Source organism: Pyxicephalus adspersus, chromosome 3 (genome assembly GCF_032062135.1).
Source record: "Pyxicephalus adspersus chromosome 3, UCB_Pads_2.0, whole genome shotgun sequence".
In the NCBI taxonomy this organism is placed as follows: domain Eukaryota; kingdom Metazoa; phylum Chordata; class Amphibia; order Anura; family Pyxicephalidae; genus Pyxicephalus; species Pyxicephalus adspersus.
In genome coordinates this window covers 33,958,369-33,984,499 of record NC_092860.1, presented here as the reverse complement: position 1 = coordinate 33,984,499, position 26,131 = coordinate 33,958,369, and the positions used below count along the sequence as shown (strand labels likewise).

General features: G+C 36.8%; 1 protein-coding gene across 4 annotated transcripts in view; it reads left to right on the top strand.

Moving 5' to 3' along the window:
• Positions 1-26,131, top strand: part of PIP5K1B (phosphatidylinositol-4-phosphate 5-kinase type 1 beta) — an 88,956-nt gene that overhangs the window by 23,787 nt on the left and 39,038 nt on the right. For 2 of the 4 annotated variants that reach the window (XM_072404182.1, XM_072404181.1), the window contains exons 2-6: positions 8,015-8,094; positions 8,662-8,730; positions 19,391-19,521; positions 23,563-23,680; positions 25,757-25,909. In XM_072404182.1, coding sequence (XP_072260283.1) covers positions 8,662-8,730; positions 19,391-19,521; positions 23,563-23,680; positions 25,757-25,909 — 471 coding nt within the window. In that variant the 5' untranslated portion in view covers positions 8,015-8,094. Of the gene's footprint in view, positions 1-8,014; positions 8,095-8,661; positions 8,731-9,035; positions 9,130-14,629; positions 14,777-19,390; positions 19,522-23,562; positions 23,681-25,756; positions 25,910-26,131 lie in introns of those variants that run through there. The other 2 variants (XM_072404184.1, XM_072404183.1) reach the window with 2 other exon arrangements.

The following is a 26,131-nucleotide window of genomic DNA, read 5'->3' as shown; positions in this document are numbered from 1 at the left end:
AACTCATCAGTAACCACCCAAAAACAGCCGGGTGGTTGCCGAAAAGTGCTGGGTGGTGCACCCGGTTAAAAGGAACTGGGGAGAACACTGCATGTATACCCCATAAGCATTAAGGGTCCCTTCACATTACGGCTTTGTACAGGTTTTACCATGCCCACCACTATCATTCGAATAGGCATCCTAATTCACTCCATTGCTGTAAATAAAATGTATGCTGCACTTTTAAAAGTGTAGTTCACATCAATACACAGCAGGATTTTAAATAAAACCAAGGGATATCCAAACAGGATAAGAAAACATTTAGTAGGCTGGTATTAGGTAGGTTTTATAGCAGTCATAGTACTGAGACTTATTGAATTGCTGGGCAGACACGCAGACACCATCCAGCTGCCAAATACAGCCACTAGAGAATTAGGATAGTGACTTCCTTAAATCAGAATTATCAGCTAATAGATCTTAGCTCTGTTGTTCTAGAGGTCATTAAAGCTTAGGTTTCCACCCAGCACTAAAACATCACCAGAAATTACCTATAATTAAAGGGAGAGATAATCATAAGCTGAAGGCAATTGTTGAATGTTTACCCATAGACCATTGCTTTATAAAAGCAAATTCCTTATTACTTTATAAATGTAAATACAATAGAGCCACTATAACAGTTAAGGTGCGTACACACTTCCAATTTTTATCGTTCCAATCGAACGACGAACGATCGATTGGGCAAAAAATCGTTGGTAAAAAAGTAACCAACGACGCCGACGAACGAGGAAAATTGTTGGAAACGAACGACCGGACCGGCGGATCGGATTGGGCGACGATCGTTGAACATCGTTCGTGTGTACGGTCGTTCGTTGATCGTCCATGGTCAGAGCATGCGTGATGAACGAACGTCCGTTCACTTTCCTGTCGTGCACATAGTTCCTCTATCGCTTAAACGATCGTATCTATTGTGTGTACAATATCTACGAACGATCGTGTCGTTACCTCTATGTGCAGGATCGGTGCTATACGATCGTTCATATATATCGTGCAGGAACGTTCGTCGTTCGTTTTCCGACGATAATAATTGGAAGTGTGTACGTAGCTTAATTCTACTTTTAAGTCACAGACTTGAAACAAGAATGCTGTAACTTATCTGTAATTTTGTTCTGGATCAGGAAGAAAGCAATAAAGATACACATAACCGCCAGGTTTGCTGGATCACCCCAGGTCCTCCTATGGTAGTCTATCTTCTACAGTCTTGGCATAAAGTGTATGCTTTAATTACGTTTTAGTCACTAGCATTCACACAGTTATGTCAATGGGCCTGATTTATTGAAGCTCTCCAAGGCTAGAGAGGATACACTTTCATCAGTGAAGCTTGGTGATCCAGCAAACCTAGAATGGCAATTTAGAATGGCAATTTGGTAGCAAAGGTTTTGAATCCTGGACCTGGATCCATTCCATGTTTGCTTGATCACGCAGCTTCTCTCATAAAAGTGTATCCTCTCCAGCCTTGGAGAGCTTTGATAAATCAGGCCCAATGAGTATAATGTCTTGGAAGAAAAAGATGAATCCAGTTTTTTTTTTACTCTAAAAGGTGTTAGTCAAATCTAGATTTAGATGGCTAGGACAATTTTTAAGATGGTGCCACAGAACAAGTTCAAGTTTGATCAATCAGGCTCATTGCCTTTGTTATTCAGAAAAAAAAACTTTTTGCACATCTCAACTGCCTCTGTGCAACTGGAACAGTGATTCATAAAGCAAATTCAGTTTACAGACATTAAAGAGCTTTTCCTCTTTCAACTAATCCTCCTGAGTTTTTTTACTAGTTCCTAGTTACTAGTAACTTTATGACTTTGTAGACTTATTACTTAACTTGAAGAACAATAAAAAACTACCCTTGCAGTGGAGCTTTTCCACGCTAAAAGGGTTTATTTTGTGGTCATAAGTGCTGACACCTTCCTCAACAATGCCAGACCAAATCCCCTACCTTTGTGAGGCTACGTACACACGTGCAATAGTTCTCGTCCAATAATCGGCTTAGGGCCGACATCGGATGAGAATCTTGCGTGTGTACAGCGCTTGTCATCCATCGTCCGAACGACAATGACACTCGGTCATTCTCCCCTCTCATAGAACAGAATGGTAATGCATCGTTCATGCATTCTGCAGTCGTGAAAGATTCTTTCCAACGACAATTATTGCACGTGTGTACATAGCATAATTAAGGATGGCAAACGTCAGAGAAAGAGGAGCATTTCAGCTGCTGAGGAGAGCAAGGAATGAGGTGTGTTACTTTCCCTACACAAAAATCAAACATTTACAAAGTGAGGTAGACCCTGTACATGTTGGTAGCTTGGTTTTTTCCAGTTGACTTGCTTCCAGTACAGACTTCTCTAGCCAAGGTAGGCTTTTCCCTTGTAAAAAATAGTGAATATAACGCTAAAATCAGCCACAAATCTGTCAAATTCTGAAGTACCAGCCATTGATTACACTCCCTGAGCCCATGTGTCAGTGCTGGGCCAGTATTGTTACATGGTAGAAGGAACATGAGCCACATGCTCATCTATATCTAAAAATATCACAGGTGCTCCCAGTATTTAAACAAAGTGATAAAGGAGTGAAAGAAAGGTGAAAGTATTTTGTTTAGGAAGTGGGATTTCCAGACCAACACTTCATGTACAATGCACAGGGCCACTGAATTTAATCAATGATTTGTTTCTAATATTACCATATAATGTTATGTGCTACGTTGTGTGTTTCTACAGAAATCATTGTGTAATAGCTTTTTATAACTGACTTTCCTATTTCATCATTCAAAGCTGAGTTCCCCTTAACTGTCTATTGCGGCAAGTTTTTAACAAAATTACTGTAGATCATGTTTGTGAAAAAAAAGAAACCTCCTAATTTGTCAGTGTCAAGGTATATTAAAAAATGGTTATAATCTCTGTTAGGTTTATATTGCTGTCTGCCCTGGAACTACCTAATAGCAGGACTTCAAACTTGCTTCAAAGATTCAAAGAAAGTTTGACCCCAGTTTTTAGAATAGTACCATGTATGAAGGAAGCAGTCCTTTCAGTGTTTGCTTTAGAATATTAATAGTTTCTACATGAGATAAAACAGCACTAAATTGGGCCTGATATCTCATTTGTAATACATCACATCCACTTTGTTATGATTCATCGGAGGATTGATTCAGAACATTTTGCATACCAAGTGACGGCTGCAATAATTAGGTTAGATTAGTGTGTTAGTAAGTAGTTTGAAAAATAACCTTAAGGATACATAAATCTGACCTACTAATTACATAATGGAAAAGTCAGATGTAGTCCCAGTATGCATTTGGTCCTTGGGTCCTGATGTGAGCAACTAGACTGCATGTGCTATATAAACTATATAATATGTTTCATTTGTGTGTTTGTTTTTTGTGCATATTTATATATTATTTTGCAGAACAAGTGGTCTATTCATGATTATCATTACCCAATAGAATGAAATACCATATGAAGATATACCATATGTCTTCCAATACTGAATTCCTCACAGTACTCTGATTATATCAGCAGTTAGACTTTGTACTTGCGCAGTCTTGGTGCTACAGGTGACACAGTTGACTGGAGACTGCTGGCTGTTTCATATCCTCACTAATTACTCCAGCATGAAACTCGTCTGTATGGTCAAAGTTTGCAAAATCTGAGCTTTTGTTGCCTTGAATATGACAGAGAACTGTATGACAACAGAGTCGATGGTGAGTATTGTGGGGATAATCAGGGTGCTTGGTCAGGCCACTCTCTTTTGTAACTTTGGCTATTCCAGGTTTAAACTGCAGTACATTTGTTGGTAATATCTGCGTAGAGATGTTCCATTCTCTGCACAGTTCTGATTCCTTAGGGTACATGCCAAGGATATGAGATTGTAATGAAGTATAGGGGAAGGACGCAGAGAATGGAGTGAAGCATTATCTGACTGTACAATGAAAACGAAAACAGATGCTTTTGTGGTTCACACAGGAAGTTTATGTGAACTTTTGACAGCAGCTGTCCTGCTGACTGCACAATACTAATAAACTGGAAATATGGTCCCACTGTGTTAGGAAATAATGCTAGTGCTTATCTACATTGCCGGCTTTCGATTCCATGGAACACGTTCTCTATAAGCCATATGACATTAATGATATCACTCTTCTATGTTATTAGTGGTAAAGACCGACTCCACCTTTCCAGGAAATCTATTGTGGGACACATCAGAAAAAATCTAATTTGTTACTACAGCTTTGGACCATTAGTAAGAAGCAGAGGAGGGGAAATATGTTCATAGCGTGGTAATGGTGACTGGTAAAATGTAATATGTTATGACTTACAGGTTCTTAGATATGGTGGCTGCATTGAGCTTTACATTTTACAAGTCTGTTATTGCAGGTGGCCTACAAGAATACCACATCCGGACCCTTGGTGACTAAGTTTCCTTCTTCAGAGATTATATCGAGGCAGCTATGGTTATCACTCAGGCTGGACTAATATGTCAACCTTTGTTCACCACCATGACAGTGGCTGAATATATTAGTAGTTTAGATAATACATTGGACATAATTTTGTGTCCAGTGCAGGTCACAGGAGGAGACAAAGGTCCTTCATTTCTAGCAAGATCAAAAGAAATGCAACCACCACATCTTAAGTACTAGTAAAAATTAATATATTATTTTTTTTTTGTGATTAGTTATGTCTGAACTAACCACATTTTAAGTTAAGGGTATATCAGAAAAGGGTTAAAACGTGTCAGTTTTTATTTGTTCTCTGTGGCCCCATTGGGAAACTTTCCTTTCCTTCTTTCACCAGTACCACTGCTCACCAGGACAGAAAGTAAAAGTATACCGGCAATAGAAACATTCTTTTACAAATTAAAGGAAAACTAAAACTGTTGTCAGCCTGTAATTCTAAGTTACCATTGATTTGTTCCCACTATTATAGCTTTGTTCCTGGAAGTAAAAGAACTCTCCTCAAGAGACAGCAATAACAACCTAATAGAAGTACTAAAACTTGACCTGTCTGTCTCAAACCTATAAAACAGCTTCAGCTTGAGGTGCGTTAGGAATAGAGCAAGCATGTGAGATAGTAAATCAGAGCAACTTAGTGGGATGCTTGGGGAAGTTGAAACGGTAAATATTCTGTCTGACCGGTATGTACTTTCTACATGTAAATATGGTTGCTGGAGTCACACAAGAATATTTACCAGCTGAAGTATTGTGTCATAGTAACCACGAGTTTCATATGTCATTGTGTCACTAGTTTTGTGTATACAAGGTTTGATCCTTCCAGAAACATTCACAGTGTTAGCACTGACAGCACAATATATGGTAAGACAGGGTGGGACTGACTTTCTCTTCTTAAATACAGTAGAAGTAGTATTAGGCTACATACAAATCCTAGATACAAACATTTGTAATGGTTTCATTCGAAAATCTGTAGTCCATACAGCTGTCCCCTGAAGTTGCTTAGTGAAACAACCTGTTGGATCACCAAGTGAAAGACAACTAAGCAATTCTGCTGTTACCTATGGAGAGGACACAGCAGGGCACCTCCTGTTTGTCCTCCCCTCTTTATAGAACAAACATGGCTGTCAGTTCTTGGTCATACCTATTGTTGCTAGAAACAGTCATGATCATTTCTAGTGACAATGGTCCAGTGTCTGTTTATAGCTTTGGACTTTTTTCAATATTAAGTAAATATTTAATTCCCAAAGAAATTTTGTTGAAGCAGAACTTTTAGAAATCATTGATCGGCCGATATACCTTTCTGCAATAATCCTTCCTACCTACTTGATTGTTCCGGGTACCTGACAAATGCGTAGTGTATGTCATCCCATCCTGGCCAATCAAGATGCCCGAAGATCCTGTACATTATGATAAGAAAGAAGATGGCAGGTGCCTGTGATGGAATGGGGACAAGTGAGTAACGAAGGTTTAGTTCCAATTTAAATTCATCCATCTATTTTAAAAGTAGTGAAAGTGATCATGTAAAGGGCATGTTGGGGATACAAACAGGTCTAATTAGAAGGTCTATTCAGTTTACAATTTGCTGATACCGGTATATCATTTACATACCATTCAATATAATGTATTACATTATACACCTGTGGCAGGGAGGTTATCCTTCAGTGAGTACTGTGTGATCTAATATTTATATGCTTGATCAGATTTTACCATACAAGACAGGCTTGAGTTGGAAGTAAGGAATTTACTACAAATGACACTTTGATACATTTAGGTGTGAAGAATTCTAGTTGTTTATCATTTAAACACATCAGACATTGGATGAGAAGTTCAGAAATCTCTGCTGATCGGAAAAATACACATAGTGTACCTTATAAGTTTATACGCTAATAAATACATAAAGCAAACAATACAGTTAGTGAAAAATTTAGAATTGTTCCCATGTTGACCCTTCCTATGAAAAGCTGAAGATGTTTGTAGTAGAAATGATGACACGGCTAGGTAAAATCGATGTGTCTATCGGCACTGCTGTCTCTGAAAGCTTTATCCAGTACCTGGAATAGCTCACGCCCTGACATTTCCATGCAGGTGTGGTGTCTGTAAAGCTACAGGTGACGTGCAGACGTCACCTTGCTTTACATAACCTTTACCCCGTAATACACCTTACCTGTTAATCAAGAAAGCATTTGTAAAACTTCTATATAATTTAATATCTTGACATTTTCCCACAATGTGTCATAACCAAGCGCTGTTTCATAAGATTTCCTTCTGACATTTATTTAATAACCGTATCATTTCCTAAAGGATATAAAGGTTGTTTGTTGTTTCCCCAAGAGTTAATTTATTTATAAAGAACTATTCATTTGCCCCCTTTCCTTCTCGTTATGAGCAGTAGTTTAAGATTTCCACTATGTACTTTTTTAGTATGTGAATTTATCATTTTTGTAAATCACAAAAACTGCATCTTATCAGACATTATTTGTCATTAAGTCGACTACATTTATTTGATGAGAGATAAAATATAATTGGTTCCTGCATGATCTGTATCATTATCTTTAGGATTGCTTTATAACCGGGTACAGAAAAGCCAGCTCTGTGTAAAGGTCCTATGAGATGAATGATTGTTATTGCAGGAGCCCCTTAAATAGCTTCTTGAACTTGGCTTTCCCTTTGTTTTCATTCTAAAGCTTTTGGTATCGAATTATGTATTTGTTATTTTCAGTCGGTCTAACACTTGATTCAATTGACTGTTCTAGAAGCAGAATTCATCTTTTGTTGATCACTAAATCAGATTACTGGGTTGTATCTCAGCAGCAGTTTCGTGTTGCACAGCAACTGCCCTACTGCTTTTCTTTTTTTCTTCCTTGCTGTATCCAGTTGTGCTCCATCATGTGGCATAGAAGTTTGGATGAGGCAAGGAAATTTTGTTGTTTGTTTGCAAATTGTTGTTTGTGTATGTGTGGCCTAATTTTTATTTGCTGGATCACCAGGTCCTCCCTTTTCCAGTCTGTATTACCTTATGTATAACCTTAACAGCTTTCAGATCATCAGGTTATTATGCTTAAACTGTTGTCATCAGTTAGACAGTATTTTAATGTCTTATTAAATTGAATATAGGTTCTCCGGTCAGCCCCCTGGATGCTCGTGCTCTTGGAAGGCACTGTAGTAAACGTGTCATGAAATTCTGGCTGTACTTGAAAACAATTTATTTTTTTATATTAAAACTTTCTTATATAATATTTAGTATACCAACAGGCTCTGATTTGGCAATGAAGAACAGCAGAGTTTAGTTTGAAATTTGCCAACCTAAGCACTGATGAATAGGAAAGATGATGTTGTCTTCAGCTGCCCAAATGTTTAAATGTAGTTATAATTTGAGAAACATCGTGAAATGTTTTTCATCATATCATGCATGTGTTTTGCTTGTTTTATTAAATGCATAAATACACTGTATATATTTTTTAATATTTATTTATGTTTCAGGCATATTTTAAACAGGTTTAAAATTAGTTGTTTATTTTATATACTTTTTATGTTTTTTTGCAGAGTCTTGGAACGAACTGCATAAATGAACAGAGAACTCATTCACCTCAGCTCCAGATGACTTACTGTACAACTGAGTAAAGGTAGTTCTTTTTGTTCCTTGGTACAAGTAGTCGCTGTGCTTTCTGCACATGTGGGCTGTAGAGTCAAGTTTCAAGAACTTGACTGCTAGTTTTTTTTGCAGAGTTGTCTTTTTTAGTGTAAATTGAGCACATCAGATCCCTTATAAGCCTGTGGTTTTCGAACGCATGTCATTTGAAATGGTGTTGAAGCACAGTGCACAGCCAAAAGAAGCATTAGTGTAATGTTTCAGCATGCACTGTCCTCATTGTAACATATTGAAATGAATAAATCCCTTCGGGTTTCTTCCCCTTTTAAACTGAGCCAAAAAACAGAGAACTGAGGAGATTTGGGGTCACATTCTAAGCAGTTTAATTGTTATGAAATCTCAGCCAAAGCTGCGGAAAGCATTGTATACTCTAAGCAGAAAAGCTTTGCCCGTAATAAGCTGCCTCGTTCATGGAATCCAGGACCTCGCTGTAATGGGATGGTTCAGAACAATGAAGGTGGGAATGCAGGCGACTAGCTAAGCATGAAATCTGTATCTGTAACTGTTTAGCCAGGTAACTGGAAACTCTTTCTCTGTGCAGATGTCTACAGCAACTGAAAATGGAAGTGCAACAGCGGAAAAAACAAGTGGAGAGAAAACCTACAAAAAGGTATGCAGTATAAAGCATCAGTTATCAGCGTACCGTACAGCATGCAGTTTAATTCTTATTTGGTTGTAACAATGCTTTTTTTTAGATTTGACTATGCTTTTTTTTTCTAACAGAAATACTAATGAATGTGGCTTTGTACTTTTGATGATATACTTTGAATAAGATTAGAGCATTTAGTTTAACTTTTTTTGGATTTACAGTTATCAATAAGGTTTAAAATGTATGCCAAGTGCAGCAAGGTAAGAAGACACTGAAAGCATTTAGTACAATGTAAATAGATCACTAAATGACTTTGTGATGTACAGATTCCAGATGTTAACCTGAGATGATCATGTGTTCATCGCCTGAAAATATTGCGTCTGTACGAAGTTTAGGTCCCTGTTTTTAGCACATGTGAATGTGAGTAGAAATGTATTTTGGACTTTACTAAAAATATCTGTAACTTCTTTTAAAATAAGTATGCTTCTTGTGGTGTGTTAACTTTGCAAAGTCTTTAAAAATAATTGGCCCCAATTTAAATGCAAGACATTACACAATAAGCATACTTTTTTTAAATATATATATATATATATATATATATATACTTAACAAAAGGTTATAAAACTCAGCAGTATATCACTAAAATCATAGGAAACATACTTTTTATTAAACATGTTACTGTTGTTATAAAATGGAGCAACATACAAAGAAAAGACAGTTTTGTGTGGATATGTTAATTCAGAGAAACTGGAAAGCTGAAGTTTTAAATGGCCAACATCTTTTATTTCACCCATATCTTTATTTGATAGGAAATAAATAATTTGATCACTATAAACAACATCTCTGCGTTTGCTTGTATTTTTTCCCTTGTTTTGTAAACAGCTACTGTATAGCAATGAGAAAAAGATGTTATACAGAAACATTTACATCAAGAGCTGTTTTGCTGTGTCCCCAAAGGGTAGATTTATTTACATTATCTGTCCAGATATGTTTTAGGAACTGAGTGGATATCCAACGTTTGGTGATCATTGTCATTAGAATACAAATCCCCATGGGAAGACTTCCCTAAACCAGTGACAATCAGATTTGCCCATCCTTACTATCTAGGAGACAAAGGTCACCATGACAAATAGCAAGATGAAACCTCCCCAAAAAGAGCACCAGTTAAAACCTGACCAAAGGTCTGATACTTCCCTGGTCTGTAAAGTTGTAAAACATGTTTTAGCTAAGGCTTTTTTTTAAAAAGTTTGCTAATAGATGGGTGAGAGAAAACTAGGGGGAGGCTGGTGGCAGGAAGTTTGCTCAGGTACATTGAATATAGGAGCTTTTTTATCACGTTAGGTGCCTAGGCGATGTAAGCAGCCACTATTTTGGTTGATTTTATCAAGCATTAAATCATAGCTAAAGCCCCCAGGATATAATATAATGCATTTTACGAGTTTTTAGATGCTGTGGCTGCTTTTTTTTTTCTTCTTATATTTTTCTTCTTTATCTGGTGATGCTGCCAATAATACACTTCCAAACCTAAGGTTACAACACACACTCCCCTATATCCATGGAGAAACAATGTTGTCACCCTAGGCTTCTGGCCTGACTACAGACATGTCCTTCTCTCTTAACCTTTTTTTTTTTTTTTTTTGCATAAAAGGTGGAGGCTACATAATTTGCTTACAATACCTTACAAAGAATGTACCATTTGTTGAACTCAAACATGAATATGAATCATTTGTTAAAATCTCAATCAGCAGGTATTTTCTGTACTTGCAAATGTTTTAAGCGTGAAACAAAGAAAACTATTGCAATCGCCATATAAAAGGGCTATTAAGCTGGTATTTTTTATCGTTTTTGTTGTTGGGTTTAGATAACTTGGGTTAGGTATACATTCATACATTATTCCACAGCTGTCATAATAGGGATAAACTTTAATATCCATGTTAGGTGACATTTAATAAGTGTAGGAAAATTAAGAAATATTAAGGTCCTTCATGTCATTAGTTGATAATCAAAATATGTTAGCAATTACACTGGATGCAGTATGTAAAAGCATTTTCCTCAGGGAAGACAAACCTCATGCAAAACATAGTGGCACTGTCATAAAAAGCCTTTGGGAATGTAATTATTGTGCTAAGTATGTCTGAGCAGAGCATTACTTAAAGAGTGTAGAAACACACAGTGGTGCTCACTATTTGAAAGACAGAATGCTCTTTGTGACCTTTCAATTTGTTATACAGCAACCTTTACTAAAAAAAGCTAAATTAAAGTGACTTTTAATATTTCAACTGATAAACATTTTCCACTGGTGTAGACTTGCCAGAGCCTTCCCATTTACATTGGAATGCTGGGTTGTGAAATTCTCTGCAAGCTTTGGAAAATAGTGTTTTATATATATATTTCCAAGAGTCTAATATAAGTACAAATGTCATATTTCCTAAATAATATTACTTAATAGATTGGCATCCAGCTGTTTATTAACCTAAAGTGACCTACAAGGTTCAGTATAATCCCCTTAGGAATTATTCCATAACTTTAGAAATGCTGTGACTTTTTCAGTCTAGCAGTGCATAGAACACTTATGATCTGTAGAGTACAAAAACTTAAAGCAGCCAGGCCACTATCTGCATGGAGTTTGCATGTTTTCTCTGTGTTTGCTCCAGCTATGCCGGTTTCCTCCCACATTCCAAAAACATTGACTTTGGACTGTAGTAATGACATATGACAATAGTAAGGACATTAGATTGTGAGTTCCTTTGAGGGACATCTAGTGACAGGACTGTGGACATTGTAAAGCGCTGTGTAGTATGTTGGTGGTATAGAAATACTAGTTAATAATATTAATAATAACTTCCTCATCTCCTGTTTACAGTAGAATGTAATCTGCTTTACCAAAATAGCTGTCAAAGGCAAAGATGCAATCATCACTTGTCAAAGGCAGAAATGCAATCATTATTCAAAGACTGTTCACCTAATAGAATGTTATTCATTTAAGTTCCTTAAAGATAACCATTTTTGTGACTCTCAAATCAGTTACCACTGACACCAATGATCTTTTTTGCTATCTGTAATGGTGGAATTCTTCTCACTGGCCAGCAATGTAAGATTCCTACTAATGACCATCAACCTAATGTACTGTACTGTACACACTAATGTAAAAAATGTCTCCATACTAAATGGACCTTATTCTTTTTTCTACGCATACAGTGTTTTCTCTGCCGGGGAATGAAAAAAAAACTCCCCAGATCTATCATCATGCTTATCAAGGCGTTTAATTCCCAAAAAAGGAACAAATCCTTTTCTTCTATCTTCCTATATTTTTATAAGAAGGTTTTCTGGGATATAGCTTATCAAGCCCTCTGACTGTTCTATTTTTAATTGTTGAATACCTGACCAAGTTTTTTTGGCAAAAAAATGTATTTGCTCATAAATTACAACAGTTAAGTGTGTAAAATGTTGATGCTCCCTCTCTAAAGCTTTAATGACATATGACATGTTCAAGTTCCTCTGGTTCTATAAGGTTAGAAAAGCCAACCATAACATCTGTTACTCTTTATAATACCAGCTGTTTGGTCTTATTTGAATTAAACTGTATTTCTAATTTCCTACATACCCATTTTGATGTTTTACCCTCTAGGTAATCTCCAGAATCTGGTACCCATATAGAATTTTCATGGATTCTAATATTAATTTTATTTTATTGTTTTTAAATTAGCACATGAGAGTTATAGAATCTTGTGAACAGTTAGCCATGTCCCTGTATCAAACCATAAGCTGAATAAAGTTGTAATCCCTTGAGTGTGTTAATCATGGTATGTATGAGTTTTACACAGCTTTAATTCTGTTTTGCACACTTAATTCAACATAAAACAGTGAGAAAATATTCTCATAAGTAATTTCAGGCTTGGCAACATATAACCATTAATTACCTCTTTAGTAAGCAAAATCTCTTTTCATTTTCAACATAAAACAGTGTTAGGAGGGACGATGGGACTGCTACAAGTTGTAAACAAGAAATTAGAATCTCTACATGCTGTTCTTTAGAACTGAAAGCTATCGGGAAAGTTAATAGCTATGTGTGACACTATAGTTTACAGAAAAATGGGGGTTGCAGAGTGTAATGAAAAAGCAACATGTAAAACTAATCTGTAAGTTTTTGATGCAATCCAACAAACACTGCAGCTGCGTGAAACATTTGAGTGTTTAAGCAATTCTGTATACAGTATATTTATATGTGTTCTGCTTCATATAACCTAATTCATATCTCAATCTCTCCAGCTCATTTTTATTTCCTTTTACATTATGTTTTTGGTATATTAGGGACACCAATAGCCTTTAGTAGGTACGTTTAGGAATACCTCTTTTGTGTCCCAAGCTGGAATTTTTAGATCACCAGATTACCGTCAAAAGGGACTTACTGGTAACCATATCTAGATAAGTTACTTCACTGATAAACAAGTAGACTGTACTTCCTACTAGTTTTCAGTGGGTGTTATGCATCAAAAAAGTAAATAATTATTGTTAATATTCAAAAGAAAAAGGAATAAAATGTCCATCTTAAAGCCGAAGTAAACTAAAAAAAAAAAAACATTACATTTATCCTTTAACCCCGCAGATCCACTGATGGTGCTGGTCCATCTTGCGATCTGGTACCATGTCATCCTGGGATTCCTCTTTGTCCCAGCTCGGAGGAAGTGCCATCTTCTGCCTTCTCTTCCAGTCTTCTTGCTCCGTCACCCAAACTCGCACTGCGCAGGTGCGAGATCGGGTGGTGTAGCTGCTGTGAAAGGGAATTAAAAAGAGAACTGATCAGCATTAGGCTCCGAAGCATTGTACGTCCTGACAGAAAAATGTCATCAGGGTCAAATGTTGTTATTTACTGATCTGTTTTGGCATAGCAATAGAATCTGGTTGTGCTGTCTGACAGGAATGCCTGCATTACAAAATGGGCTGTATACAATAACAAATATTTTGCCTGGTAAAATAGTTCTCAGATAAATATTTCAGTTGTCTATTTAGCTGCTTGCCCGAAATTCAGCTTTAAGCAAAGGTTTGGAACAGATTGTTCCCATGGATAAAAGAGAATAGATTTCCTATGCTGGGAATTTGTATTCTTTGAAGATCCTTGCCAAGTTACATTATGAAAAAAAAGCATGTGCTTTTGGCATGCAGTTGAGTGAGATATGATTTATGTGAATATTGTTAAATAGAAAAAAAAAACATTGGGTTAGAAAAAGTTTATATAACGTTTTTTATTGACCACCAAATCAGATATATGTATACAATTACAACCCCGTTGTAATTGGGCCAAGGCCCAATGGAAGATTACTTTGTCCCTTCAGGGGCTAACTACAAGTAGACAGAGATGTTTTTGCACATTTCTTATCGCCTAATTTAAATTTACCCACCATTTATGGTGGCCATAAAGAGCCCAAGAATCGTTTTCTCTGCAAACATTTCTTGCAGTGAATCAGTTAAGGAAATCTCTGATCAAGTGGAGCCCAATACTTTTTACTTTGGTCAACAACAACACCACCGTAGAAAGTCAATTTCTATATTAGCTTTAGAAATGCTTACTTACAATATTTCCTTCAAGCATGTGTTTTTCTAGAAGATACTAAATCTATACCAAAGGTAGAGGAGCTGAATATACCCAACTCAGTTTGCAGTATTTATTCCTGCCGTAGCCGTCCATTATTGTATGTAGTGTCTCATGTGCAGCCCGACAGTCTCCTTCTCCTGAAATGTGTAGATTTACAGCTAATGGCTTTTGGAACGTAAATATCATTATTTGTAATATGTGTGTAATTGGGGAGTGTTTCATTATAAGCTATTCTGGTGCAGAGACTGTGAAATATTCTAGTAAGAAAGAGTTAACTACACTATCCTGGAGGACCTCTGTGATATTTCCCTTGTAAACACTGAGCAGTGGAGAATACATAATTTATACCTTTCTCTATCCTACCTCTGCAATCAATGCCCTGGCTGTAATCCCTCTCCTGGTAACTTATCTTGGTTCTGACCACACTGGTTTCCCACGCTGATGAAGAGGAACAGGGACGAACACAGAGAACAGGTAATGTTGGGCCAGTGCACTATATAGAAATAAAGCAACACAGCAAACAAAAGTCTTTACTATAGTGACAATGAGGTGGCAACAAATGCTTGGTGCTGTTGTGACACACTTGGAAATCACTGACCTAGACAATACACAGGGCTCCACCTCTCCCCAAACTGACATTGAAATATTGAAAACAAGTATGAAGTTCATCTGTGCAATACATTTATATTTTTCTATGTACCCTTCAAGTACATAATTACCACTTGGTCTGCCTAAAGTTCACTCAGCTCTTATCCCCTGTTGTGAACTGACAACACACAGCTGTGTTGTCACCCTTCCCAGTCTTGCTGAGCTACTCAACCATTCCTTATCTCAGATCCCCACAATAAAAAGCCTTATTATACTGTAATTCATGTTGTTCACTAAAAAGAATAAATAGCCTCTTTGAGATGATACTGAAAAGATATAGGGGGCACAGAACAGCTATGAATCTCTGACACAATCAACAGTTTGTTTTTTTCAAAATGTTTTCATTGGTATATTATTGATAAAAAGGTAACAAATAAGGGCTCAAATACATGGACAGATTTTTACTTTTAATCTTTTTTTGATCCAACAAATGATCCAAAGTGAATCTAATTTAGCATCTGACCGTTATAATAAGAGAACCATTTATCGATTGGATTAGTCAGTTCAGTTGAAATTGGTGGCATATCTGTTTGTGTCATTGTTAAGAGTACAATGCTAGGGTTTACATAGACTTTAAGGCAGCGCTGTCCAACTCCAGTTCTTAAAAGATGCATACAGGCCTGGATTTTCATGTAAATAGAGTCATTTTCAAACTTTTCTAAACCACATCTATTAGGTTTACTGCTGTCCTTTAAAGAGATACCAAAAAAGTGCGTGGATCCTGGCCTTCGAAAACTGGATTTGGACAACCCTGCTGTAAGGTATACACCACCTGTTATTTTTCAGCGATCACTTGATTCATAGGTCAGAGATTGTACTGTCTACTTAGATTCTAGGATGTGGCATCTAAATGGGAAGGGATGAGCTTTGGTGTCAGTCTTGTAAAGAATTTAAGGACACCTGTACAGGTCAGTTCCAAGATCATCAGGACTTCATATGAATAAGTTTTAAGATTAAAACTACTTACAGGGATTACATTTCTGTTATTGGAAACAATCTTTTTTTATTGTTTCCTGGGACAATAGAACGAGCATTTTACAGACAACACTGTTCAGTTCTTCCGAGAGGTGAGAGGTAGGCCGAGCAGGAGGCACCCTGATGTGTTCTTCTTAATAGGAAGAGGCGGCGGTCATCCCTGCTCAGTCACTTATCAATCTGGCGAGGAGATCACTAAATTATATTGGGGGACCATTGTACACACTCTCAGTTTTCTCCCAAGATAATTGTACATCTTTTTGACGACAGTCATGTATCATATGTACACAACACCTTTGCCTACAATTCTGCACAGCTGTTGCCTTGTTGCACTGTTAGCCAAAACAAGTTATAACAGAACTTTAAGTTACCCAAATAGGAAATACAGAATCATTAAATCACACACTGCATATATTTATTTTCTAGGAAATAATGTCTGTAATGGGTGATTTAATGTCACCAGTAATTATCTTGTTACAAAATAATCTGTTCTTAATTTCCTTCACATTGGTAATAGTGTGATAACAACTGTAATAATTACTAATAATATTTACAAGTGTATGTAATAAACCGAATAGCAATGTAGCTCTGTATTACAGAGACAGTTTGAATTATATAGCAGACAACCTTATTTGTAGGATTAGGTTTATTCTGTTGTAATGAGAAGCAGCCAAGGGTATATATATGTTGTCTGCCTTGTTTATTTTTCATTAGCTTGTTCGTTTATTGGGAGTACACTTCCCCAGGAAGGATACAGTAGATTGCATGTCTTGACTTTAAAATGAGACTTGAAGGATTAGTACAATAATCTTCTCAAGGTTTAATTCACTTTCACTTAAAACATGGCCAGCTTTATTTTTAGGCTGATCTGCTCTTCTTTTTCCATAAAAGTCTTCATAATTGTTCTTTTATTTATTTTATTGGACAATAGAAAACAAATCAAGTCCCTATTACCTAATTACTAAATCATCTTGTGTAGCCTACAATGCCCTTCTGGACGATGGTCATTACAAGCCATTACAGTGTAAAATCATGATGGAAGGAAGGAAAATTGCTTATGCCTTTTTCCAACACAGGTTAGACTCCAAAAGGGGTTATTCATTTGCTATGGATAATAAATGTACATTTCACACAAGGAACCTCTTTTATTTGATTACACAGTAATAATATATGTTTCTTTGCAAAGTAAGAACCCAAAAATTGCCATGCCAAGTTATACCCTATCAGTGTTCCCCCCAGCCCCTTTTAGCAGCTGTTTTTGGGTGCTAACTGAAGAGTTGGGTCACAATACAGGGTCCACCACCCACCTACAATTTCTTGCCACCCAGCTTAAAAAAAATTGCCTATTTTTGTGTGCACAACTGTCTTTGCACTAACAGAGACAGGAATTCAGTTAGAAATGTTGATTCAATTGAAAAATGTATAAATTATGAGTAAAATTGCTGCACACATTTTCTAATTGAATCTAGGTGTAAAATGTTTACATTTTGGATAAAAGTTGGTTCAAAACATTAATATTTGATATATGTCTGTAATGGTTTTACTGAGTTCACTGAGTGTGTGATCTAGGATAAAGGTATTTTAGAAAAATACAAGGCAAGCAACAGGTTTACTTGTTTTCTTTAACAGCAGCACATACTCATCTTTCCTTTGCTTCCTCTTTCTTTTTGGCACTGGGAACAAATATGGAGGGCTATCAGCTGGAATTGACCCTGCACTGCTCATTGGAGCAATGAGCGTCCTCTGTCCATAGGCTATGTACACACAATGTCAAATGACACGAAATGTCATGCTTGTGTCAGGCAAGAATCTGGCTTGTGTACAGCGGTCATCCTGATGGATCTATGAACACCCCATGGAGAACGACTGTGATACATTTTATTGGAAAAAAGCACAGTGGGGTGTTGTTTGCTGGTTCTCTCTCCTCCTCTTTATAGAACAGACCGGTGCTGTGTGTACAATGCTTGCTCGTTTATGTGTCATTCTTTGTCGCTGGAAATTATCATAAAAGGTTCTTTCCAGTGACGACAATTGTATGTGTGTACGCAGCCTTACTCGGGGCTCTTTTTCTTACGTTTTGGTGGCTGGGTGGAACAACAAGGCTGCAAAGAAAGGTGAGTATCTGTTGCTGTGAAGGGAGGATTTAAGGGTATTCTGCTTTTTTTGTCCTGCAAGTATTGACTTTTTTATATTCACTTTCAATGGGAGTCAATTATATTTTTTTCAAAATTCAGTGAATACAGTGATAACAACAATCAGTTCATAAGTCACAATGGAGCATGTGCAATCAAACAGCAGTCCTAGCAGCCCAACGGGTTCCGTCATTGGGCTTCATCAGGGGGTGTATATAGAGAAAGTTAGAGCAATACTTAGTTGAAGAACGTGTGGATCTGCTGTTAATGTGAGAATTAAAATCTTGCTAGAAGAGACATTTGCAGAGGCCGTGAGCCACAATTTAACTTGTGAAATGGAAGCCAAATGGCTCCAAAGTGATTCCTACTGAGACAGGTCCCATCAGGGCCTGTCAGTGGTAAAAAGCACAATCAAAAAAGTATGAGGCTTGATTGGCGTGGTCCGCGTGTCAGAGCTGCTAGGCTCTATTTGCACCCCCTGATGAAGCCCAATTCTTAACTGTTGCAACTTTTTAATCAGGCAATCAACGGTCTAGGAAGTAGGGCATATTCCTATCACTGTAACACCTAGGGCTGCCTTACCCAGGACTGCTATTTGATTGCACACTCCCACCATAAATTGATTGTTGTTATCACTGTATTCACTGAATTTTGAAAAAAACATAATTGACTGCTATTTCCAAAAAAAAAAAAACCCTGTCTGTTTTCTTCTTCCTTGATATTTGAATTATCACGGGGTTGGCAAAAAACTTTTTTAAATTATATAGGTAGGGCCATATTTTCCTCTCCATCTCCCTATTGGTACATATTCACTTTAAAAACTTTTCCTTCTGCACTATATAGACTAACATGATGTTTCACAGTTTTGATCAGTTACATACTAGATTTATATCTGTTGACATTTTAAAAAATATATTGATTCCCCATATTTAACTTCTGCAATCATTTTCTGTACTGAACTGTTAATGAACACTGGAGGACATCATTTATTGTATGTGAACTTTTTTTCTGCCAAGAAGTTTAAAGCTAACCAGATATAGTGATCTCAGAAATGACATTTCAGGCTTTTCCATGATAAAGTAAACATATCAGTGGACGGAAACTTATATAGACTATTTACAGTTAGTCTGATGACATTCACTGAAATATTCCTAGGTGGACAATCAATTACTGCCAATAAAACACATGGACCTGAAATATGCCTAAACCAGGGAATGATTCAGTGAACACCGGATTCACTGCTTTATAAATAGAGTGTACTATAAAGAATACAAATGGCTAACATGCTGAGAAAAAAAAGATGTTTTAGTATTTATTTGTCTTCTTTTTACAGACAGCATCATCGGCAATTAAGGACACAATCCAGTTGGGAATACACTACACAGTCGGTAATCTCACATCCAAACCTGACAGAGATGTGCTTATGCAAGACTTTTATGTAGTGGAGAGCGTCTTTTTACCCAGGTACATCTTTTATGCAGTAACACATATTTTACAAACATCATGATCATTCTTTTTACTAACCCCAATTGCAGCAGTATTGTAAGCACATTGCTAAAATGTCACCATGTTGTAATCATGAATATGTACATTAAGATCCTCGGCTTCATCATGTGTCACTTTCAGTTGAACAGAAAACTTCTTAAGAGACCCTAAAGGTTATCATTGCTGACTTTTATAAAAATGTTAGCTGCCTGGTTGCAGTGCTGTTTTTTTAACTCTTTTTCAGCCTCTGGCCTTGAACAAGCATTCGGAAAATGTTGGACTAAAGTTAGACCTTCTGATCTGTATGCTTATATCAGGGAAGTGACCCAGAAAGAACTGAAGATTTTAGATCAGTGTGACATCCAGGAAACTTTCTCCTGAAATCTGGTATTTTTGGGTAGTGTATGTTGAAACTACTGCTGTCCATGTACAGAGAATAGGAGATATTGCTGTCAATGGAAAATATTAAGAACAAGCAGGTCGCTCTGTGCAACCACGAAACAGATCTATATTTAAACATCCTTTGTCACTGTAATCACAATTGTGTAATGTTATGTAGTGAAAGACTAAATAGTTACCACTATAGACTAAATATTAATAAAAATTTTACTTGAGTTGTACAAATCAAAGTTTTGACATTTTTCAGCAATGCCCAAGCTGTGCCAAGACAATGAGTGGGGTAAACAGACTTGATATGACACAATGGGCCTGATTTATTAAAGCTATCCAAGGCTGAAGCAGATACGCTTTCATCAGTGAAGCTGGGTGATCCAGCAATCCTGGAATGGATTTCCTAAAAGTAATTTTCTATCTGTTAGTAAATGTGTTTTAATTTTGGACCAGATCCATTCCGGGTTTGCTGGAATGTAATTTTTGTATTGTACAAAATGTGGTCACAGTATTGTGTATATGCATTTATTTATTTTTATATTTGTTTTTGTAATTTAGAGATGATACATAAAGTAAATAATTCTAATGCCTGGCCATGATTCAGCAAATGGTGTGTGATACTTTGAACACCCATTCAGTAAACCATTCACCTTACGGTTACCTTGCCATTTCCCTAGCTATCTCGTTGAAAGGTACCTACACATAAAGCCTATTGTAAGTTTTTACTGCTCCCTTCTCTTGTCATATGTCTCTAGCAATCCCTGTACATGGCAACTGTAAAAGAATCAGCTTTGAGATTAGACTTTTCAAAGTAAAGTCCTTCTGGGTAAAAGGTTATCCCTCCACATTTACCTGGGGTAACCAATAGAAAAGCATAAATCATTCCAGTTAAAGGGGAAAGAAAGAAAGAAGCTACCTATAATACCCCTTTTTTCAGTTCCCACTTTTTTTGTTATAGAAGTTATTAGCATTCCTGCTACCATACCTAAAAACTTTGCCTGAATTCTCTCTCACTTTGTTCTGCTGAAAAACGGAGACTTTGTGTTTAAGCTAACACAGAGTTCTTTGAGGTACGCAGACAAACTGTGCTATTTAGCACCAGCTATTGCCAAATGGAAAATTTAGCTTTGTCTTGCCAGGAGCAAGGTGACTTGCATAATAAAAATAAATATCAGTAGTACATAATTGTCATGTAGACTCCCTAAGTTTATTTCCACTGCTTTACTGTGGAGTGTGACCAAGAACGATCAGTTGGAGGATTTTATATGTTATATAGGTCGTATTTCCCAAAATGTCAGAAACATTGTAATCCCTTTTATTGTAATCAAAGTAGCAAAGTGCCATGACTCCGGAGCAAACTATCTAAATTCATCTTTGAGTCTGATTGATTGTCATAGTTTATTGTGTATTGCACAATCTTGTTATATGAGCACTTCATAGACAATTAGGGCCATTTAATAAAAACATACAATGTGTCTGTTAGGAAATGCTCATCTGTCCGGCGACTCCATGCTATGCACCATAGCAGTATAAACCCCTGTTTGTTCTATCCAGCAATGCCATTTGCAGCAGCCAGGAGAGCTAAGATAGCAGCAGCCTCTGCTTCCCTATAGTTGTGCAACCTGATGTATTTTTGGCATCCCTTGTTGGGCTGGGAACAGCTGAAGGGGACTCTGGAGGCTGATCAGCTGCTGACTCTGTCCTCCACGACTATTGGCTGCTGGGACTTTAAAGCCTCTCTGCTCCCAGTCACCAGGGCCCGTTAGAGCATCTGCTGGGCTTACCTGTGCTAGAGTGATTTTGGGTGTTCTCTGTTACTGACCTTTGCCTGTTCCTGACAATCTGTTTGAACTCTGCCTGGACTGACCTTTGCTTGTGACCCCGACTCTGCTTGTGCCCTTCCCTTTGTACCTCCCTTGGTCAACTGATCCCCTGTTTTTTGACTTTGGCTTGTTTCTGGATTTCCTGATAATTCTGTACTGTGTATTTGTGGGCTCCTAGTCGTCTGATGGCCTATCTCCAGACACCATCCCTTGCGCACCATGTCCTGGGGGCAACCGAGTGCTGGGAGACACAACCAGTCCTCCAAGGCTGAGCCCGGGCTGCTATAGGGGAAGACTGCGACAATAGATTGGGGGACGGGTGTCTGGAGAATAATGGTACTGACCTGGGCCTTACAGTGTCTCATGCTGCTCAGATTATATGTTTTTTTTATTCACATGCATTTTTCAAAAACGGGGTTGTGGTACACTTTTTAAGATTTAGAGTAGTGTCAGAAAAGAGTTTTGTTACATTGTAAACCTCTGACTTCCCTAACATGTTGTCAGAAGTCAGAGAATATATTAAGTAAACATGTATTAGAATGGACATTTAAAATAGTATGAGACATGTTGTTCTATGTTATATTCTTTCAGAAATACTGCGTTCCTGGTACATAAAGCATGCTTATCAGAACCATAAAACCTACCGGTACTTGTGTAAACCTGCTATAGGAAACACTATATTAGCTATTATGGCTATGAAATAACGGACACTCTCCATTTATTAGACGTATCATCATTGTAAATGTATCTCTAGATCTTCAAACTAAATGCTTTATCAGTGCGCTAACTAGGAGCATGCTGAGTGGGAACACTAATTAGTGCAATGCTGGATAATGTGATCAATAATGTAAAAGGTGAAAACAATCCCATCAGTTGGATTTCCCAGGATATAAATAGCCAACGTAAAGCCCTATACAGACGTCAGATTTCTGTTGCTTGTAAAGATCTGTCAAGTGGCTATGCTCTTGGAATGCGCTCCCTTTTTTAGCAATTCAAAATAAATATGGAAGGGGATAAAAATTAAGAGAGGTCAGTGAATCTAGCTTCAAACAGTGTCAATAGAAAAACAATTCAACCAGGTCCAGGAGGAGTCTATACTCCAGCAAGTCAATAAACCTCTCAATAAAACCACAACCTGTATACCTTAGCCCATGCATCTTTAATTCTGGAGATGGGATCCTCCATATACTGTACATGACATAGTCAACCCTGAAAAACCACAATTAAATTGGGGATCCCCTCTCCTCTAATAGAGTGATACATGATATGGTAGCATCAGCATGATGCTCAACTGGTAAAGTTTTATAATACTATATAGGAAATGATGATGTTATGAAAAAAGCTGGGTGACCTGTAAGAATGTGCAGACATATCTACTTGATTGGGAGACTGTAGCCATGAAAAGCAAACTTAGGACTATTACCATAAGTATCAATAGGAATGGCAATTGTTGCTCAGTCTGGCAGAAATCAGCTAAAGTAAACCCACATCTGTTAATGTCTTTAAGTATTTAGATGTTTAATGATTGTTGCCCAATCCTGGCAAAGAAACAGTCATATCAGGTGAACATTATCTTCCCATTAGGGTACTTAGTGGGGCTTCTGCTAGAACATTATGCCAAGAGAATTTTTGGAAAATCTTATGTAGTATTGATTATATTGCGCTGAAAAAGTAGATACCATAACAATGCATTTTTCAGATTTATTCTCATAATAAGTAATACATGTAAAAATGAATAAGTTAATGTTGGCTTACGTCTGTTTAATTTCTTTTTATTTATCTCTCCACCTTCTCCCCTATGCCACAGAGAAGGGAGCAACTTAACCCCAGCTCATCATTATCCTGACTTCAGATTTAAGACCTATGCTCCATTAGCTTTCCGGTACTTCAGAGAGCTTTTTGGTATCAAACCCGATGATTACTTGGTAAGTATTTTATTTGATTTTTGAAAAGGTAACTTTTCCAGACAAATCACTATAGTCATTCTATGACATATGAATAAAAATTGAGAACTGCCAAGTTAAAAAAAAAGTTGTAAAGATAGAAATTTAAATGATGTATTTATTTAACTATCAACTACCATGTAACAGAGATAAAAGCGAACATGGTAAAGTTCTAGCTTGTATGACAACTATAACTGTCTCCATAGATACAGTGGAGTAGTTAGTTTAGTCATAAAGGACCAGCAAGTGTTGTGGGCATTATTTGCATTTGCAGGTAGAAACAATAGAGAAAAAATAAACATAATGCAGCCACACCATCCAACGATCGGCAAGTTTAAAAATTCACATTCACATTTTTTTTTTAAGGGGGGGGGGGGGGGGTTAGATACCCTTTGAAGTAGAAACAAAGCAAAAAGGAAGGTGTGGATAAATAAGGTAGAAAAATCCACAGCATTTTCTTTTTTTACTTTCTGTCTTACACCAAAAGGTAACACAGACAGCATTATCATGTGAAAAATGTTTATTATATCATAAGTTAAAAAAATGAAAAAAAATTATAAAGCCTTGTATTAAAAGTCTTTTGGATGATTCCCTGTGCCTAAGTTACATTGATAAATATTCCATAGCAGAACTAGCAGCCAGTGCCCATCTGTACTGTATCTAACAGCGGGTATGGTCCGTGTGTAACATTTTTTTGATTGGCAATTAGCTACATTTAAGTTAACAAGTGCATTTAGCATCCCCACAAAATGTCTAAAAATATAACAATTAACAATATTCTGTTATGTACCAATTGAGAACTTCCCAGGTGAAATGTTTACCTTTTGCTGATTGCCTGTCCTATAGTAGGCTTTAGCAGGATTCAAGCTGCATTGATGCGTACTAAAGCATAGCAACACTAAGACATCTTACTACTGTTATTCTTGTTTAGCTAAATGGGTTAAAAGCTGCTGAAGCAAATCCCTGGTCTTATTAAAATAGAAATTTAAATTGTAACCATTGATTGTGGTAATTATTTCATGGAAACACATAATTAGACCTAAATACCCATAAGTATTTTTTCTCATTAAATTCTAATTGAGAGCGTTTGTGATATAATTGACACTTTAATGTATTTCATTTTCATAAATAATATGAGTGTGCACCTTGTATCCTTGGCCTAAAAACATTTCACACAGACTCAGGGCTAATGCACATTTTTGATCCTCTACCACAGGAAACCTTGTGGTTTTTGCCTGAGCTATAAGTACTCCACACTGCATGCTTATGCTGTGCATACACGTTATATTTCTTGCCGACTACCAGTTAGATGCCAGTTACCACATTTTTTATGCTATTTATAAAAAGAAAGACAATGGGCCTGATTTATTATAACTCTTTAAGACTGGAGAGGATACACTTTCATCAGTGAAGCTGAGTGACAGAGCAACCCTGGAATGGATCTGGTCCAGGTTGAAAAACATTTGCTAACAAACTGACAAGAAATCCATTCCAGGTTTGCTGGATCACCCAGCATCACTAATAAAAGTGTATCCTCTCTATTCTTGGAGAGCTTTAATAAATCAGTGCCACTGTGTGAATAGTTACTGGTGGGTCACATATATACTTTTCTAATTCTGCAGTTGTTATTTAAAAGGACCAAGCTTTAGTTTCCAAGCTGTCTATTTTTTTTTTGTATTTTTTATTGTTATTGTTAGGTGTTTTGTTTAAAGAACTTTACAATTTGAGTTGCCAGTGAGAGGAATACAAATATAGAAAATAGCATCTCGTTTGTAAAGCAAAAAGCACCAGGACTTTTTATTCTACCAGGGTATTGCCATTCATATTTCTGCATCATCAAATAAAACAAAATGTTTTCAAGAGAAAATACAATAGATACAATACAATACTATAGAATAGATAAGAATAGTACAAGGGGTACTCACTACGTGGTAAATTCTTGTGTGTTTCTGATCATGTGGAAGTCCGATCTTTAGATTACTTGTTTCTTTCAGCTCTTAAGATTTCCTTACAACAGTGTTCATGCTAACTCAGATTTTATTGTCTTTTTTATTTAAGTATTCACTGTGCAGTCAGCCTTTAATTGAGCTGTCCAACCCAGGTGCAAGCGGCTCCATCTTCTATGTAACCAGCGATGATGAATTTATCATCAAAACTGTACAGCACAAGGAGGCCGAGTTTCTTCAAAAATTGCTTCCTGGCTATTACATGGTAAGTTAACTTACAAATAATATATATAGTGAGTATATCAGAGAAATTATTTTCATAAATTCATGGTGGAAGATGATAGGGTATATATATAGTGTATATTTTTTGTTTGTTGCTTCATCTGCGTATTTATTCTTCCTGATACTTTCCATTTGGCTCTATGTGCATGGCTGCCAATATAGGGGGTTTTACAATTGTTCCTGTAGTAAGAGACTTATGACCAGA